Source organism: Gymnoscopelus microlampas, assembly GCF_963454915.1.
Source record: "Gymnoscopelus microlampas genome assembly, chromosome: 18".
Taxonomy (NCBI): domain Eukaryota; kingdom Metazoa; phylum Chordata; class Actinopteri; order Myctophiformes; family Myctophidae; genus Gymnoscopelus; species Gymnoscopelus microlampas.
This window is the reverse complement of record NC_139955.1, coordinates 34,873,284-34,892,891: the sequence shown is the minus strand read 5'-3', so window position 1 is coordinate 34,892,891 and position 19,608 is coordinate 34,873,284. Positions and strand designations below refer to the sequence as shown.

The window sequence follows — 19,608 nt, the reverse complement described above, 5'->3', positions numbered from 1 at the left end:
TTTTGATTCAGTTGAGTAAATGTTTGAAATGTGTTTTTAATTCCTGGAGAATTCATTCGCGACCCGTACAAATCGGTCGGGGACCCAAACACAGGCCCCGCCTCACCGTTTAGGACAGTGGTTCTCAAACTTTTTCATGCCGCGGACCCCCAAAATGATATGTATTTGGCCGCGGACCCCCATCTCCAATATTTTGTTCCAGGGACCCCCAGAAGCAAAGATTTGAGTTACAAATGTTTGCATGAAAATATATATATTCAAAAGGTTTGCACACATTTTCACGATTTTTCAAAAATAGCAGATCTACAAGCTCATGTATATCTGCTATTTTTGAACAGCCAAAGTATAAAAGGTTAAAATTATTGTGACGCTAGATTAACACATTTTGCTGGGGACCCCCTGGTACCCTCCCAAGGACCCCTGGGGGTCCCCGGACCCCACTTTGAGAACCAATGGTTTAGGAAGTAGTGGGAAAGATACAGCGAGCTATAGACTCACCTCTTGCCTGAGGGGCAAGTGTGACTCTAGTTCACATTACAGGGAAACAAGTTATGAAAACATCCCTTTTAGCGACTACAATATCGAGGTAAAATATGTGGCATGCATTTCACACCAGTCATTTATATTATTTACATGTGGTATACTAAAACAATTTGTCAGGGGCCATAATAGGCATTGATCATTGTGTCAGATCATTACTGATTCACAATGACACCAACCCAAACAGGTCGTAAATCTGGGATGTAAATCTGCTTAAAGTCACTCCTTCTGTGCCAAACCGCATTACATCATGTCAGGCCTTATCATTGCTCCATAGGTTACTACAGAACGGCACCACAACAGGACACAACTGCAGTTTGAAACTGTTGCTTTTGTACTCCCCCCCCCCCCCGAGTGGTGTAAAGTAACTAAGTACATTTTTCCAGTTTTCAGTACGTTTACTTCTACTCCACTACATTTCAGGGGCAAATATTGTACTTTTACTCCACCACAATTATTTGTTACTTTGCAGATATAAATTATTGTATTATAAAACAAACAGTAACCACTTTAGCCCTATTTTATACCTATAGGCTATTTGAAAATAGCCGATCTACAAGCTCACAACACGTCACATCGCGGCGCGCTGTGAGCTTGTAGATCTGCTATTTTCAAACATTTTAGTACTTTTGGTACTTTCAGTATATTTTGATGCCAATACTTTTGTACTTTTACTCAAGTACATTTGGAATACTGTACTTGTAACAGAGTATTTCTGCATTGTGGTATTGATACTTTTACTTAAGTAAAACATTTGAGTACTTTTTCCACCACTGCAGCCCCCCCCCCCCCCCCCGCCCCCATTTCCCTCTAACCTCCAGTCCACTCAAATCCTTGAGCTTTATTGCCTTGCCTGGACTCAAGGGCTGCAGGTGCACAGGCCACAAAAGGGGGAGAGAGAGTGAGGGTGAGGACAGAGGGGGTGAATTAAGAGAGGGTGAGGGGTGGGAAAGAGAATGGTCAGTCGGGAGAGGAAAGGAAGGAAAGACCCACCCACACACACACACACACACACACACACACACACACACACACACACACACACACACACACACACTTCCCCTCCCTCGATCCCCCAACCAGTTTAACCCTTAAACCCCTACACCCCCCCCCCCCCCCCCCCCGCCTCAACCACCCCCCATAACCCCCAACACCTCTGCTCTCCGTTTTGCTTGACTGCCTTGCCACACGTGAGAAGAGTGCAAACACAGCGAGTGGTGCCGCCTGGTGCTACCAGGCCTTGGCTGTGTGTGTGTGTGTGTGTGTGTGTGTGTGTGTGTGTGTGTGTGTGTGTGTGTGTGTGTGTGTGCGGCAGGGGGCAGGTTTGGGCAGGGCAGCCATGCGGCAGTGGGAGGCCCTTTTTCTCCCCCCTAGCCAGTGGACGACCAGTAATGAATGCACACCACAGCTGTGCCCACTGGCCTGCCTGCCCCGCGCTGGCCCCCTCAACCTCGGCTCACCTCGGTTTCTCTTTGCCAGATTTTGCGAGAGAAACAAGCAACCAGGCGGCCTATGAAAACAAGCTCAAAAGAAGCGACCTGTATAGGCCACATGAGCATCGGCTATTTATTTGGAAATAGCAGATCTACAAGCTCACAAATGTATCTAAAAGAAATCTTGGGCACAAAATATTTTCAGATGGGGGGAGGGTAAAAAACAAGCCCAAAAAAACGCAACCCGCAACCACCAATATTTACAAGCGACTTTACAGAAAAACAAGCCCAAAGTCGCTTATAATAAGCGGACATGGCAACACTGCTCGGTCCCTACACTCTCTCGCCTCTACCACTGCCATGGACAAACATGGAAAGTACTGTATATGATGATGGCTATTATTTGACAAATGGGGCTCAGTTGGGAAGTCATCAGGCCTGGGTGGCCTAATGCGCTTATGGCTTTTAGCATGTATATAGATACAGTACATAATGAAATCATGACAGATATTTGGCAGTGAATTCCCAACCACAACAGTTGACCTGAATACAGTTAAAATAAATATACAGAATAAAGTTATGCAAGACATTTTGTGAAAAGAAATGATAAAGTTATTAGACCAAGCTTAACATCAAGGAGGCTGTGGGACGTTTAATACTTTATACAAAGTATGGTTGGTTGGTCGGTGGTTGAAACGAGTCAGTGGTTTTAGCGTGAGTCACATGGAGTGTGACTCACGCATGTAATAAACAGCGGCACGATGCCAGTTGAGAAACATGTAACCGGAGAAGCGGAGCAGTAGCAGGGAACCTTGCGGCGGGTGTCTCAGCTCAAAGTGTGGAGGCTGCAAGTACACAATAATGTTCATTTTACCCTGAAAGTGTCAAAATGGACCTGTGAACACCTTTGCCGTGCATCAGTAACTGTGTGTTTGAGGGTGTCTTTTTTGTGATGTCACTCCTCTGTACTGTACCTAGAATGCCTACTGTACTTCTTTACTCTGTACCTGTAACTTTCCACTGCTGTGCTGTCTCTGGCGCCTGAATTTCCCCCGTGGGATCAATAAAGGTATCTATCTATCTATCTGTCCGTGTAGAATAGATACCCATAATATACCAGAAGACATCTGTTAACTTTATCAGTGTCTATAATGCTAGCGCATACAAACATGTGCTCTCTCGCCCTATCTGTCTCTCTCGTTTTCTCACACAGATACACCCAAAACCTGTGTCACTGGAGCTTCTCCCTGCCACCTGCGCGCAGAAGAGAACACGCCCTCGGGTACAGGAATAACAGGCCGCTCCAGAGCGCGGGGACATCGGAGACGAGGTGGCACCATGCAGGCATGATGATGGCTCTTTAAATGGCTAATTTATGCTCTGCCGTACGATGAAGTATAAATCAGGTATAACGAGTCCTTATCTTCAACCCTAACTTCCCCCACCACCACCACCACCACCCACCAACTCCACTGCTCCATCCTCAGCTACTGTTTACATCCCCCACGGCCACCATACATACATCAGTGCTTCATCCCCTGCAGCTACTTTACGTCAAGAGCGGGGGCAGAAAAGTGGACGTTTCTTACTTTCGAAACCTAAACTGAAAAACAGAAAAGTCCTCTGTAAAAGCATCCAAGGATTCCAACACAGGTGTGGAGGAGAGGGACAATTGTGATTTACATGAAAACTTGGGGAGGGGGTGCTTTTTTTTATTACTCATTCATCCACTAAATCACTCAGCTCCCCCACTTCTTTCCTCCGCCGGAGCTATTAAATCACCATCTTGACCCTGCGACCCGGGGCCGCGGCCATAAAGAGCCCCCTGTGGGTCAGAGGCCTGATTGTAACATTTGAATATGAAATGGCCTCAGTTTGGGCCTGGAAACAGCCCCATGCACCAAGACACAGGCTGACCCCCAGGAGAGAGGCCTGCCTCAGGATCCCTGGGCCCAGTAGCGCTCTCTCTCTCTCTCTCTCTTTTCTCTCCTCTCTCAGATGTGTGGATTTACTTGGACTTGGAGAGGGAGGGAGGAGAGAGGGACTGAAGAAGTGGAGGGGAGCAGCGTACGGGGGGGGGGGGGGGGGAGTGTAGGGGTTAGGGGTTGAGCGAGAGTGAGGGAGAGGAGAAAGAGCGAGGGCAGACATTTGAATAAGACAAGAGGCGATTGGTGTTTGCATGACAAAGGAGCCCGCCATCTCCCCTGATTGGTGTCACAGCACGGCACTAAAGCCATGCAGCGTATCCCCCCCACCCCCCTCCGGGTGGGGGTGATGTGTGGGGACCAGGCATGTTTATGCATCCAAGGTGTGATATTAGGGAGGGACAGTGGGGGCCCGTGGTTGAGTTTCGGGGTTACACTGGAGAGCTGAAGTATGCATTTTTCTTTAAAGTAAGAAAAAGTTTGCCATTATCTGACAACAAAACACAGAAAGGAAACGTTCTTCAGAGCCCACCGAAAAGCACTTTTCTCTTTCTACTTAGAATAAGTAGAGTAAAGTATGTAAAGGTTGAGAGCAAGCTATTGATGCTTTGACAGGCGATGCCATGAGACTGCCTGATCTTTATACAAACAGGCCTGAAGACCTGTGGAGGGCAGATCACCGCTACAGCTGAACAGTGAACACTAGTGTGGCAGAGTTGTGCCTTTCCTCTTCATGTCACATTCCCTTACGCGTGATTTGGGAAGGTACGGGAGCGGTTGGCAAACCCCGCCCCCCGGACCTTTTTCATTGGCTGAGTCACGCCATAGCCTTGCTGTATTTCATGCCACCCGACAGTTTACAGAATGTATAATTGATATTTAGCTACTTTTTTTTACAAGTTTATAGCTACGTTTATACATTGCCTTCATTGCTTCTCCGCTTGCTTGATTGCATCCGTTTGCCAACTGTTATTGTTACAAGATGCTATAGTCTGTTGCTATAGAGTAGACTTCCCCATGGGTGAATTAAGAGGTTCAGCTTAGTAAGTAGCTTGTTTTAATGCTATTTTAACGTGTTTGCCAACCGCTCCCGTACCTTCCAAAATCACGGTTCCCCTACACTTTTTTTCAATTCAAATGAGCTTTACTGGCATTAGAAAACATACTGTCTATTATGAGGAGCTACGTGTGGGTGTATTGTTATGTTCATTATATGTTTTGCTTTCTGGGGTGATCAAGCCATGTTTTGTTTTGTTGTGATGTGTGTTTGTTTTGTGGAATATTACTAGCATTCTTTATTAATAATTATCTGCTTGTTTGTCTTTGTTTGTTTTTTTTGTTTGAATAACTTGATTCAGGGTATGCAGTCTATAATTGTCCCCTCCTTGCTGGAGTAGGATTACACAATTTCTTTTGTTGACACTTTTGATACTTGCACACTAAATAATTTAATCTGCATATTTGTGCATGTACTTCTTGCCCTGTAGTTAGTGATGGTACAGCATTTGCATGTCGATATAATATTGCTATTGTCTTATGTCCTATGTGGGTGTTTCACATAAAATGTAAGTACGTCATTATTTAATGTATGCCCTGAAATCCTGAATAAACAAAACTGTGAAAAGAAAAAAAAAGAAAACATTGCCAATGCAAGTGTCAAAAATCAGGGAACGTTTATACACCTTTCACAACCCCTGACAGATATTCTACCCCGTTCCCCACCTGTAGGGCCCTGGCTCTGACTAACTGTCACCCTGCAAGCAGGGCTCCTATAATCCTAGAGAGAGCATGCTAATGGACACACAGGTGTGAAGAGCAACGCCAACCCATTGTACCCCCTGCTGGGCCATTAGCGGGGCAGTCAGCTACCGCAGGTGGAGGCACCTGGCCGGCCCCACCGACCATCCCGGGACGGGACGGGACGGGACGGACCCCCCCCCCCCCCAAACCGCCCCACAGTACCTTTCACCTTCCTTAGCTGTCATGGGAACCGTGACAAAGTACTGAGATATGAGGGGATCATAGGAGAAGGCACATTCGAGGGCCAATCGAGGGGGATTTCACAGCTCAATAAGTTTGGACAATTTATTTGCAATCCCCATTATTACACGTCCCATGGGGCTAGGTGTATGCATAAATATGGATACCCCCCCCCCCCACACAAAAAAAGGGAGGGGGTGAGACTGACAACAGATTAAACAGGACCAAGGCCTATACGCAGCAGAGCACCCCATTCACTGACACACCAATCCTTCAGAATAGAAGGGAGAGGGAAAGAGAACAAAAAAACAAGGGATAAGGATGAGGAGAGTGAGCAAGAGTCAGCGAGGTCACGCACACTCACACACTCACTCACACTCTCACGCACGCACACACACACACACACACACACACACACACACACACACACACACACACACACACTACCCCCTGCAGACAAAGCCTCCGCAGGCTCATCAGGGTGCTCAGTGCTGCTGGCTCTCAGGGACACACCTCCGGGAGAGTTGGCCTGACTAACTCACCATGGCAACTAATCAATAAGTGACAGAGTCGCTCAGGACTGAGCCGTAGCCGAGATTGGTCCACCTCCCCCCCACGTTCCCAGGGTTACACTCCCCCCATAAACCACACACACGCACGCACGCATGCACACACGCACGCGCACACACACACACACACACACACACACACACACGCACGCACGCACGCACGCACGCACGCGCACACACACACACGCACACACACACACACACACACACACAACAGAGCACTAAAATAATATGCATCTATATCCTGCATCTATAATAATATGCATCTCTATCCTCGCCAAGCACACTCTGCAACATTTTTTTGAGGTGTGTGTGTGTGTGTGTGTGTGTGTGTGTGTCTCGGGGGGGGGGGGGGGGGGGGGGGTGTACAGGTTATGTGGGAGCTTAATGAACATGGCTCCTGACAATAGAGATATGATCAGGAGGCATCTGATGGAACGGAGTTGTCGTGTCGCCATTGTGCGTCTGTCAATCTGGGCTCCTTCTCACTGTCCTCGACCAACACTAATCAATATCTGTGGCCTAGATGAGAGGTCTAATCTGCCCCCCCTGCACACACACACTCATTGTCTCATCGCGATCCCTTACTCAGCTCACTGTCCCGATAGGCGTGTGCTCTCCTCAGGCCCGGCACTTGGCCTCATTTTCCGGGGCTTCCAAGACGGGTCAGAAGTGGGGTCAGAAGTGTACTTTGTTGAAATAAAAGCCACGCTGTATGCTCCAGTGTTCAGAGACAAAATAATGTCTCTTTTATACAGAACAGGACCATCTGGGGCAGATGCAGCCCTGGAGACCCAGACAGCGTTTGAAGGGGTTTGACACTTAACATACTGTTTGGGTTCTTTAGCGAAGCTATATTCTTCCACTAGGAAATTTCCCTGGAATTGCCGTTCCACTGAATTACACTGTTTAGAATCAATTTATGAAGAAAATATATTATATCTTCTTCTTCTTTCGACTAATTCTCATCAGGGGTCGCCACAGCGGATCATCTGTTTCCATCTGTTTCTGCTTTCTGCATCTTCCTCGGCCGCTCCAGCCACCCGCATGTCCTCTCTCACCTTTTAAAAATATATTTAATACATCATTATCCATGTTGTTTTGAAGTGTGCAGTTGCACCCTTTCCATATAAAATGTTAGTCCTGTTTCTGATCAACTGTGCAAGCATGTCAAACGATGGCGTTTACATTTCGAGGACTTCCGGTTTACCCAAACAGTAAGTTATGTGTCAAATCGTTTCAAACACCATCTTTAAAGGATAGAGGCTTGGGCGTGCTTCAGCGCCTGGGCTTTCCCTGCTGCATATTAGAGCCAACCGTTTTTTATGTAATTGCCCATACAGGTTATTCTGGAGGAAGCTTTTTAATCCAGTTCACCTCTTGGCGCTATGAGTGTGTGTGCGCGGCGCGCGCACGCACACGTGTGTGCTTTACATGCACACATCCGCCTCTAAACCCAATTACTGTCATTCTCAAAAACAAGTTGAAGTGAGCAGCACTCACTTATAAGTGCAATCCGTAAGATTTATGTCCTATCCGGTATGAGAAACTGGGTGTCCCCTGCAAGCGCGGAAATTTCTAAGATGGAAGGCCCTTTTCGGCAGGGGAGATATTGCACTTTGAGCTTTGTGTAATACCTCGTCAACCAGTAGTATTCCTACCCGACCACAGGATCTAAATGTTTTTTTCATAGAAGACTTACTCACTTACTTACTGTCCTTTATGCCGGCTGGCATGTAGGGCAGCAACAAAGGATTTCCACTCCTGTCTGTTCTGGGCCAGTGTCTTTATAGAAGAGCAAGGAGACAAACTAATACCACTGTAGTTGCGTTAGTTATATTGTATTAACATCGGCTACTCTACCACACAGCTTGTTTGAAATATTTTGATTTGCTAAAAATAGTTTTGAATAAAAAATATATTGCAAAGAATCCACAGGGGAAGTGATCTCTTTTTTTTTAAATACAGCCGTGATAACAACAACATGGAATTTGCCCATTTCAGCCGGGGTGTGCGTGTGATTCGTGTTTGTTTTTAGCTTGGGGACAAAGAAAGGGAATAAAGCCGGTCTCATATTTGACATGTCTCATATTCACACGCACCTGCTGGGCTAAAGTCAACACGGCTACAGAGTCAGACACTTTAATGGATGACCGGCGCATTAAAAGCCAAGTCTGGGTAAACTTGAACACTGCAAGGCGCGTTGGCATGTTTAGGTCATAGGGATGGGCCTCTGTTAGGGATTGCGGTGAGAGGTGACCCTGGTGTGACTATATGTACCCAGTGATGGAAGAAGTACTCGCATGTTTTACTTAAGTAAAAGTAAATGTACTTAAAGTACCAAAAGTAAAAGTACTTATTACGCAGAATGTCCCATTTCCTACGTTTTCCAAATGTATAGAAATCTTTTAGAAAATAGCAGATCTACAAGCTCACATCGAGTTATTTTCAAATAGCTGAAGAATATAAAGTGCCATAGTGGTTAATGTATGTCTTGTAATAATAATAAAAATCTGCAAACTACAATATTTTCCTCTGAGATGTAGTGGGGTAGAAGTTTAAAGTATATAAAATTGGAAATACTCCAGTAAAGTAAAAGTCCCCAAATGTTTTACCTAAGTACAGTACTTGAGTACATGTACTTAGTTACTTTACATGTGACTCATGTGAATGTACACACAGTTTAAAGTTGATATTGTGCCTACTGCCTACATAAATTGTCCCGTTTCTCTGCGTGCGCAGTGAGGTTAGATGGTTACGTTTTCTAAACCAGAGGTCCTCAAACTTTTTCCATGTCAAGAACCCCCACATTGATATGTATTTGGCCACGGACCCCCACTTGAAAAGGTTTTGCGCCAGGGACCCCCAGTAGAAAAGATTTATGTTAAAAAATAGCAGATGTACAAGCTCATAGATCTGCTGTTTTTGAACAGCCAACGTACAAATGGAGAAAGTGCTTAAAATGATTGTGATGCTGTATTAACTAATTTGGCTGGGGACCCTCTGGTCCCCCAATGACCCATGGGGGTCCCCGGACCCCACTTTGAGAACCACTGTGGTGGTAAACACATAAGTGTAAGTAAATGTGTGCATTCATTCTTAAGGGAATCACGTGTTGTAATGATTATAAGATAATGTCAACAGCGAGCTAGATTTCTGGTGGATGTCCTGATATGGAATTCAGACCAACAACTATACCGAGAAACAGAGCCCTCAACGTATATGAGCTAACATGTCCATCAACAGAGATTACACATATCACATCAGTCAAAGGCAAACAGAATTATCAGCTTCCATCAAAGGCGTTACAATCATTACACAACAATGCCCCAAGATTTGGCCCACAGATGAACCATTGAAGTGAAAACATTACATTGTGTGGGCACACACACACACACACACACACACACACACACACACACACACACACACACACACACACACACACACACACACACACACACACACACACACACACACACACACACACACACACACACACACACACACACACACACACACGTTACACGATATACATGTGTATATATATGTGACACAATATACATGTATATACAGTATAATCCTATTTGTCTGTTTTAGTGTAACATTTCTTTTTAATGAACATGAATTCTGCCCTCCAGATTTGACGGATACCAGATCCTATAGCTTGCGTGCCTGAAAGTCTGCCAACCTTTAATTCTAATCATTTGCCTTCCACTGACATCAATGCAGGTAAGTAGCTCCTGGGTCTGACTGGCAGCGTTCTTGTCTTTGAAGTGCTTCCCACTCAGCATTCTTTGCGGTTGTGTAAGGGAGAGAGATCCAACCACGGCTATCATTAACAAAGAGACATCTGCATTACTGCGCTGAGTTCCAATGTTCATATACTACATTCTCACAATGCACTTGAACACTTTCAACTTGACGTCACTAATTTGGGGCATATCATTATAGGTGACAATTTTCCCAGAATTTCTCACATTTTCTAAAATAGCAAAAAATAGCAGATCCACAAGCACACAATGTGGTGCGGTGTGACCCGGTGTGTTGTGAGCTTATAGATCAGCTATTTCTGCGATTCTTTTTTTAAATAGAGCTTACTGTAAGTACACTGACAAGTTTGATACCTGCTGGTGATGTCTGCACAAGATACCATGCCCAAACGACTGTGTTAATCTTCTGGTGTCGCAAATGTCTAGTATTATTGCTAGTAAGTATTAACCATGTAGCTTATGTATTTTTTTTACATTGCTTGTATTATATTAGGAATATTTAACATATCTAACTTGTTTTCCTTGTTTCTTACATTCTGTACCATTTCTTGAAACTGCAAATGCTGTGAGCTTATCAATGAAGATAATTCAGATTCTGAATGTGAATCTGAATTAACCACTTAAACCCCCAGGGGTCTGTTGGTCCCCCTCCTTTTTCCCTCTACACCAAAAATCTTAGCCGAAAATAGCCAATCTACAAGCTCACAACGCATCGAGTTGTGACACAATTACAAAAACAATAGGGTTCATGTGTATAAAGTGGTTAAAAATGTGTTTAACCCATTAAAACCGGGATCTGTGTCATTTTAGATTTTAGCTATATCGTCTCTGTCGGGTGGAAACCTCACATGACCAAAACTGTTACTTTTCAGGATTCAAAAGTAGCAAAAGTAGCAGATCTACAAGCTTAACAGATCTGCTACTTTTGATGTTTCTGTGTGACGCTGTAGTATGATCAAGTGAGGCATTAATTTACGAAAAAACACAAAAAGTTAAAATATGGAGATAAGGTTTCTGCCCGACAGCAACGATGTATAGAAACATAGGCTTTTCAGGAAACCTTTAGGATTTAGAAGGCATTTGTAGAATCGGCCTCAGGTCTTAATGGGTTAAAAAAGTAAAAAGTAAAAATAGTCAAATGTGATTTTCCTGTGTCTTCAGTAAGTGCTGCCTTTGAGTAAAGTGAATGGACGATGGAGTGAAGAGGGATGCTCTCAGTGGGTCAACCCAGAAGCCCTGACCCCAGGAGGATTTGATGCCATTTTCCCACGCAGGATGCCGACCTGAGAGAAGCTCGTTAACAACATCTGCCCCAGTTCAGGGAGATTAACCCCCACCCCCAACCCCCCGCACCTACACACACGCACGCACGCACGCACACACGTTCCCCTCCGCTGTCAATCTCAGTGCACCATGCGAGTTCTCAACAGGCCTGCCCAAACTAACTGGACAGGCCAGCCAGCCCAGGCCCCTCCAGGCCAGTATAGAGCTCAAAGGGCCTCCTGGGGAGATCCCAGCCACAGCAGATCAATAATGTCCTGACTGTAGAATAACACACACACACACACACACACACAAACTCTATAGTCTATATCACTTTTCCCAAACAGTGGGTCGGGACCCATCTTTGGGTCGCGGACCAATTTTTATGGGTCGCAAGTAAATATCAACTTTTAAAAACAATTCAAATTGTTCGAAGTATTTAAAATAATAATAAATAATAAAATGAAAAAATCGAATGATTTCCATGTTTGTTTGTTTTTTTTAAGTCCCTTCGTGCCGTGTTCAGCTTGTAGATCTGCTATTTTCACTAGTTTGGGTCCCGGGCAAACGTCTAATTTCTCTTTTGGGTCTTGAAAAGGTTTTGGGAACCACTGGTCTATATATAGATCATGATTCATGTCAGCCTGCTTTCTGTCAATATTGGTGCCGCCTATATAGAATCTCATCCTTTACACGCTTTTGCTATTTTTAAAAACACACGTGTGTGGCTGACGTCGACTTTGACCCTTTCATCAGCTGAAGATCCAGATCAGAGTTTCAGATCATGTAAAGGTGTATGAGTGTATTTTTGGAAAAGGGCGTGTCGGCTCGTCGTTTTAAGTCGCCCAGCCGGTAGAGCAGACAAGCTAGGGATGTCACCCACGGTAATCCGTCACATGGAGTTTTCCACAAATCTTACTGACGTCAAAAAGGCATTCCGTGACGTCTCCCACGCATATTCCAGCCAACCGCCTTTTTTTACACTCTGACGCAACAGCGGAGTCACAGAAACATGTCGTGACACACACATGTGTGGCGAAAAAGTGGTTCGAAAAACCAGATCGACTGATGTTATTGCCTATGGCCCCATGTTCTCTGAAACCACGGCCTCACAGAGACTGCAATCCCCACAACTTGCATACTATACGCGCAAGCACACAGTGGCAGAATCCACTGGGAATCCGCTGAATCTGTGTTCTACAGGGCTATAATTAGGTTAGTTTTTGGAGAGGGGGTTAAACAAACAGGCCCTGTGAGGTCATAGGCAGATGGAAGTGGGGATATGCCTGCACTTGCTGAGTGGGCATAGAGCTGCACATGACAGGAGAGAGAGGCCCTCTGGGCGCTCGGCAGGGGGAGAGAAGGGGGGCGGAGGCAGCCCAACGCAGAGGGCCTCACTGCCAGAACGTTCAAAACACAGTCAATAGCCATGCATGGTCTAGTTGTACACCTTTCTCCAAACGCCCCACTTTTCCCTCTCCCAAATGGTCATCATGGATTAGCCATGTCATTTCTGGAAAAGAGAAAAAGCTATCTCAACAGCCATGTGGGGAAGATGAGCCGTTCTGGACACATTTATCTGATCCAAACAGCCTGCTGCATCATATTCAAAGTAGGCCTATAGGAAGGCCTTGATGCTCAGGGAGGGGGTAACCCAGAACTTATTAAAGTAGTTATGACTTTGGAGGCCTCTCTGGGATCATGTCAATTGGCTGATGGAGAAAAAAAGGAATGTCCGCACGATAAACTGCTCTCTGCTTTTTATTTTAACCAAAAGTGAACGTTTCACCCATAGGGCTTCATCAAGTATTGACTGATGGAACACATTTTGACAAGTGGCACAAAACCACGGCTCGGTTGCATCCACTGAAAATCACCCCTGACACGGGAGGAGCAGGTTGGGAAAGCTGCTTAATTGCAAAAAAATGAGTTGGAGGGGCTGATTAGGAGACGGCCGGCCGCTAGAGCGCCAGAGTGACTTAAGACCCTGTCACTGAATGCAGGGAGGTCTGGATAATCTTTCCCCCCACAAAGGTGTGTGGGGCTAATCCAGGCCGCTGCGCTGAGCTGTGGATCAAATCCTACTGGGAGTGTGGGAAGGACAGCGGGACCGCCAACACTTTCGGCCCTCTTGGTGGCCAGGGCTTATTTATCCCAAGGTACTTTGCAAGTGAAGAACCTGCCGGGTTCTCTTTTTTCCCCCCCAGAACACTGTTACAGTGTAAGGCCGTCAGTCACAGGAAGTTGCTGACGGGCCAAGGAGAATGTCCTTGACATGCTTCAGACTTTTATGTAAATTAAGGCAAATCGATTCTCAGTACCATTTAGATGAAACATATGATCGGCTTAATAAAAGTTGCTTTAGCTGGGGCGCCGCTGGCCTATAGCGGTTAAGGTCCATACCGCATAAAGGCTCTTAAGCAGCCTGACAGCGAGTTGCGGGTTCGATTCCCGAGCCTGACGACCTTTGCTGCGTGTCACTCCCCATCTCTCTCTCCCTGTTTCCCGTCCCTACTATATACTGTGTACTATCAATACAAGGCAGAAAAGACCCCAAAAAAATCAATTAAAAAAAAAGTTGCTTCAGTCAGCACAAGACTTAATGTGGGACTGCCACCACAGTGTTGACAAGTTCTACAGTGTTCTAAAGACCACAGTGCATGTGTGTGTGTGCATATCAGAGCTCATGTCTGACATGTGAAGACACAGCAAGCCAAACAACACCTCTTGCTTATGTGCACCGGTACAGAAAAGCCATACATGCACACCTCTTTTATTTATTTACATGTTTTATTCTGTTTGTTAAATTAAGTTTCTTTCAACAAATAGAACATGGCACATCAAGAGTGACAAGCTTTATAAAACAAAAATGTTTCACACAAAATTTCATTTATTTCTTTATGGGGTACTTTTTTGAAGTGAGTTCATACCTTTAAAATAGAATATCTGCACAAACAATTTGTAATTTGCAATGCATACCATAAATGAAAAGGGAGTCAGCTTTTTATTCTATAAATGGTATAAAACAGATATAAATAAGCTGCTAGAACTTAAAGTCATAAAGACATTAAAGTCATAAAATGCAGACAATGCATTCACATTGACTGTGACACCTATGATAATGACAGCCAATGGGAATAAAATAAAATGTTGTTATGGTCTATCTTCAACTAATGTAAATATTGAATTAAGTTCAGAAAGACTTGGCTGAACTTGCGAGGGTATTAACAATTAGATATGGTGAGAACAAATACAGCTTTCCTATTCAGCCATTAGGCTACTTGCCATGACAAGTAGGCTATGAATTTGTCAGCCATGACAAATACATTTAGGGATCACGCTGCATAAGCAAACTATAGGCCACACAATGAAACATAAACAATTCCAAAACTGATGAGGAGCCTGTGAAAATATATCTGTGTGCCCACAAAAGTGCAATAATACAAGAAGCTCTGAGAGGCCTATAACTGCAGAGACCTGTTTACATTTTCTTCATTTCCAACTAGCAAAATAAGTTAGCCATGGCTCAGTCGCATTAGAATATGAAAGCCAACTGAAAGCAAAACACAGCCCACACAACTCTCTCACTATAATAAATGTTATTTTCAAGAGTTTCTGGGAATAAGCAGTGTGACGTAACCTAATTATCAGTATGGAACTCCTTAAACCAGGAAGCCTACAATGAGTTAAAAGTTGTGAATTTGCAATTATAATATTAAAATATGAATACATATTTTCTTACAAACTTAATTAAGATTCAATATCTATTAAAATGTTTGGACAATCCCACAATAGTTTTGAAACGAAAATGTTGGGTTATTAGCAGATGTATTAATTCGGTGTGTTCAAGCTCTCCTTCACACTTCGTTTGACATATTGCCTATAATCACTTTGCTTTTCAATTTAACGCTGACTTCATTCTGTAGGAGGCCTCTCCTATTACTTTGATTTGACCAATCAAGCTGCACTAAAGGCCTACACACTAGGACACACACTAATGTTCAATTTCGAAGTCTCAAAATGCATACAAATAATAACAAAACAAACAGAGTCAATAATCATTTTTTCGTACAAATTTATTTCATCATTTAAGAATAGAGGATGGTCTCAAAATAAGTAGAAACGTCAGTTAAATAAACCTTTTCGTCCATGATATGAGTAAACGTGACACTGTCAAAAACCATCACAGAACAGAAAATATTACAAAACAAAATGGAAACATTTTCACGTGACAAACAAGAGGGCTCACAAACTACAAAATAAAATAAAAAATACTATAAATAAAAATTGCGACCCGCGCCGGTCTTAACATTACGTTAAACCTGGGTCATGGGAGGAAGAAAAAAACAAAAACTACAAAATTTGGACACAGCCGCAACAACTGACATTCTACAAATTAAGTGTAAACATTAATGAACCAACTCTCCATCCAGCTTTTTCTGAAATACAAGCCTCTTCACGAGGCCACATGCCCTTTTTTTCATATAGAGAAAATATGGCATTATTTATAATATAGAAGTCCAATTCTTCTACAGAAGTTGATTGCGTATACTCGTGATAAAAAGCCTCTTTGCAATGCAATTTACTCTGATGGGCACAACGTTCAGTTTCAGTCCATGATATAAATGCTTTAAAATGGACAACTGATTGAGATCAAATAAAACTCAGTTTTAAACAAAACTACCGAACGTCGACTCTTTAAGCCAGTGGTTCTCAAAGTGGATTCCAGGGACTCTCTGGGTTCCTTGGGGGGTTCTAAATGGACCCTTACAAGTCTGCAACTCTGACAGTGTACAATAACGGGTCCATTTGGTTCCATTTGTATATACTGTCAGAGTTAAGGGGAGACCTTGAAATGTGAAAGTTTGAGAACCACTGCTTTAAGCAACCAAAAAAAAGAAAGTTCAAGTATCCAAAGTACTTAAGTTTTTTTTTCCTTTTTTTAAAAGTCTTTCATTTCTTTCCTTTTTCTTAAACTTTCAAATGTGAGTCAGGGGTAGCGTTCCATTGACGCCGGTCCCTGCGCTCTGATAGTGCGGATGGACGCTGTGTAACCGGCTGCCCTGCAGGGAGGCATGATGCTCCCCCTGGTCCCCACCGGGAGGCAGGTACATGCTGATCATGTCCCTCAGGTCCCCCAAACACGCCCTCTGAGAGTGGGACGTGATCGCCGGCGGCGGCGAGCTGGGCTCCGTCTTGCACACGGACGCCATGGAGCTCAGGCCCATGCCGGAGGTCTGCTGCGTGTACGCCGCCGGGGACATGCTGTACGTGGACGCGGCGTTCATGTAGGTCTGCGCGGAGGACATCATGGGGTACTGGAGCCCCGCCATCTCGTACCGGTGCATCTGCTGGATCTGCGGGCTGTTCATGCCGTGGTGCTGCGGGTAGGCCAGCTGGTCCTGCATGAGGGAGTAAGCACTGTTTGTCCAGCCGTTCATGTGGGCATAGCTGTCCATCCGCTGTCCCACCGACACGGCGTTGTTGACGGGGTTGGCACCGGGCGCCAGCAGTCCCCCGGGCAAAGAATACTTGTCTTTCTTGAGCAAGGTCTTGGTCTTCCTGCGGGGACGGTATTTATAATCCGGGTGCTCCTTCATGTGCATGGCGCGCAGACGCTTGGCCTCGTCGATGAACGGCCTCTTCTCGGCGTCGGTCAGCAGCTTCCAGTCGGCGCCGAGCCGCTTGCTGATCTCCGAGTTGTGCATCTTGGGGTTCTCCTGGGCCATCTTCCTCCGCTGGCCGCGGGACCACACCATGAAGGCGTTCATGGGCCGCTTGACGCGGTCCTGGTCGTTGTTGGCACTGTTGTTCTTGTTGGAGCCCGGCGCTGACCCCGAGTTGTTGGACTGCGGGAGCGGGGTCTTGATCTCGGTTTCCATCATGCTATACATTCTCGGGCGGCTTTTTCGGTTCACTCACGCATATATAAAAAAATAAATGTTGAAACCAAAGCTAAAACCAAAACAAAAAAAATCCCGAAGAGCAGAGGTAGTAGAGATACTGACTGATTTCCTAAAGAAGAGGAAAAGTTGTGCCAAAAGTTGGCCAATAACGCGCTGTGTTGCAGGTGCGTGTTGCTGAGCGCAGTAGTGGAGCTGAGACTGTGACTGTGTTCCCCACGGCTGTGAAACACAACTCTGCAAACTTCTCTACCAACCTCATCTGTTAATAGCGGCGCTGCCATGTGATTTGGACTGACAGCATGACAATGACCTGCCTCCAACCAATCAGCGCCCGGCTCCCACTCCCACACATGTAAAAATCCTCTAACTCTGGGGGGGGGGGGGGGGGATACGAATGGAACCAATCGGGTCCATTTGGTACCATTTCGTACACCCTCGGAGTAAAATGTACTATGAGGATTTATTTTTATTTTTTTACTGAGCTTCGTCTAAACTACTGTTTCCCAAACAGTGGGTCGGGACCCATGTTTGGGTCGCGGACCTATTTTTATGGGTCGCGAGTAAATGTCCCATTTTTTTGTCTTCCATTAAAGATTTATTTTTAAAGAAAAACGTTTTTTTTTTTACGTTTTTTTTTTTTAAATCACAACTTTTCAACAATTAAATGATTCCAACATATTTCTAAAATAAAATGTCCATAAATAAATGAAAACAACTTTTAAGAAGTAGTGACAATAGCAGATCTACAAGCTCACAACAGAGGCGTTGTGAGCTTGTAGATCTTTGGGTCCCGGCGGGCAAACGTCTAAGTTCTCTTTTGGGTCTTGAGCTAAACAGTTTGGGAACCACTGGTCTAAACGAATCGAGTTGGACAGCGACAGTGTTTTGGGTAGAGTTTTATGAGAGGAAACAGAGGTGAAGTTTTAAAAGCCCACAGTTTTACACTACATCCAACAAAATGCGAATAATAAAACGTGATGGATTTACAACCCGCTGCTAGAATGGAGCAGATGTCTAAGGGCACGATCAAAGTAAAACGAATAAGAAGCGGACAACTAGGCTAATGATTTTCGGCAGCACCACTATATGATTGGATATGTATTTATTTATTTAATTTTAAAGGAGTCAATTGGTAATTTATATTTTCATTAGGGCTATTTTACCATGCATTCCACGAAGAATCTCCAAAATGACGCTCATGACACATAAATCATGCGTGTCATAGGCCTATAAATAAAAAATCATGTTTGTTTAACATATAAAATAATATACCTACAAACGATAAGTTTGTAAAAGACCTAAAGAGATGTGTCAAATTATTGTTTCATAATCGTTTCTAAAAGCATAAAACGGTTCTACAGAGGCCATCAAATTCAAATATTGCGACCAAGAACATAATTGGCTATTTACTTATTTATATCTTCCTCATTATCTAAATAAATGTCACTAAGCAGCAAATATTTTTCATCACCACAGTATGTGGGTTTGTTGTGAACTCGGTTTCTCCTCAATGGTGATTTGTGGTTTGTCATAGGCTATAATTGCCAATTTTAAAACAACTGAAGCCAACGCAATCTCAAGTTTGAACTGGGGCTATGCCTCCTTGTCATCCAAGTTAAATATTGTTACAAATGGATAGATCGTATGGATACAATTACTACGATTTATTTTTAAACTGCGGCTCAAAAATGCTTTCACGGGCTTCGCTTTTCAGAACTTCTCAAGAGCGCAGCTTCCATGGTGCTGAGAACAGCGAAGACAAAGTAAAATAATACATCAACGACCTCTTGTGGAGGGGACAGGGCTAAACATGTCCCTGGGAAAAAAAAAGAATGTGGGGAAAAAAGCAAAGAAAGAAAGTTTTATTCATAATGTTGTTAAGACTTAAGAGGTAAACGAACAAGATACCCCTGCCTGAAAAATGTTATTGCCTTAAACTAAAATGATTAGCCTCTATACACCAGTGGTTCCCTAACTTTTTAGCTCAAGACTCAAAAGAGAAATCAGATGTTTGCACGGGACCCAAACTATAGTGAACATTTTCACTACTTCTCAAACTTTTTTTTAATTTGTTTATGGGAATTATTAGATTTTTTTCCATTTTATTTATGAAATATTTTTGGAAAATATTGGAATTGTTTTTAATTGATGAAAACGTGTGATTTTTTTTGTTTAAACTTTTTTTAATATTTTGAAATAATATATAGGCCTATATATGT

General features: G+C 44.0%; 1 protein-coding gene across 1 annotated transcript; it reads right to left on the bottom strand.

Annotated features, from left to right (window-relative positions):
- Window positions 1-15,541: 15,541 nt before the first annotated feature.
- On the bottom strand, window positions 15,542-17,631 carry sox3 (SRY-box transcription factor 3). The gene has a single exon (XM_084041227.1). The coding sequence runs from the start codon at window positions 17,375-17,377 to the stop codon at window positions 16,463-16,465; it is 915 nt and encodes a 304-aa protein (XP_083897353.1). The 5' UTR covers window positions 17,378-17,631; the 3' UTR covers window positions 15,542-16,462.
- Window positions 17,632-19,608: the final 1,977 nt, after the last annotated feature.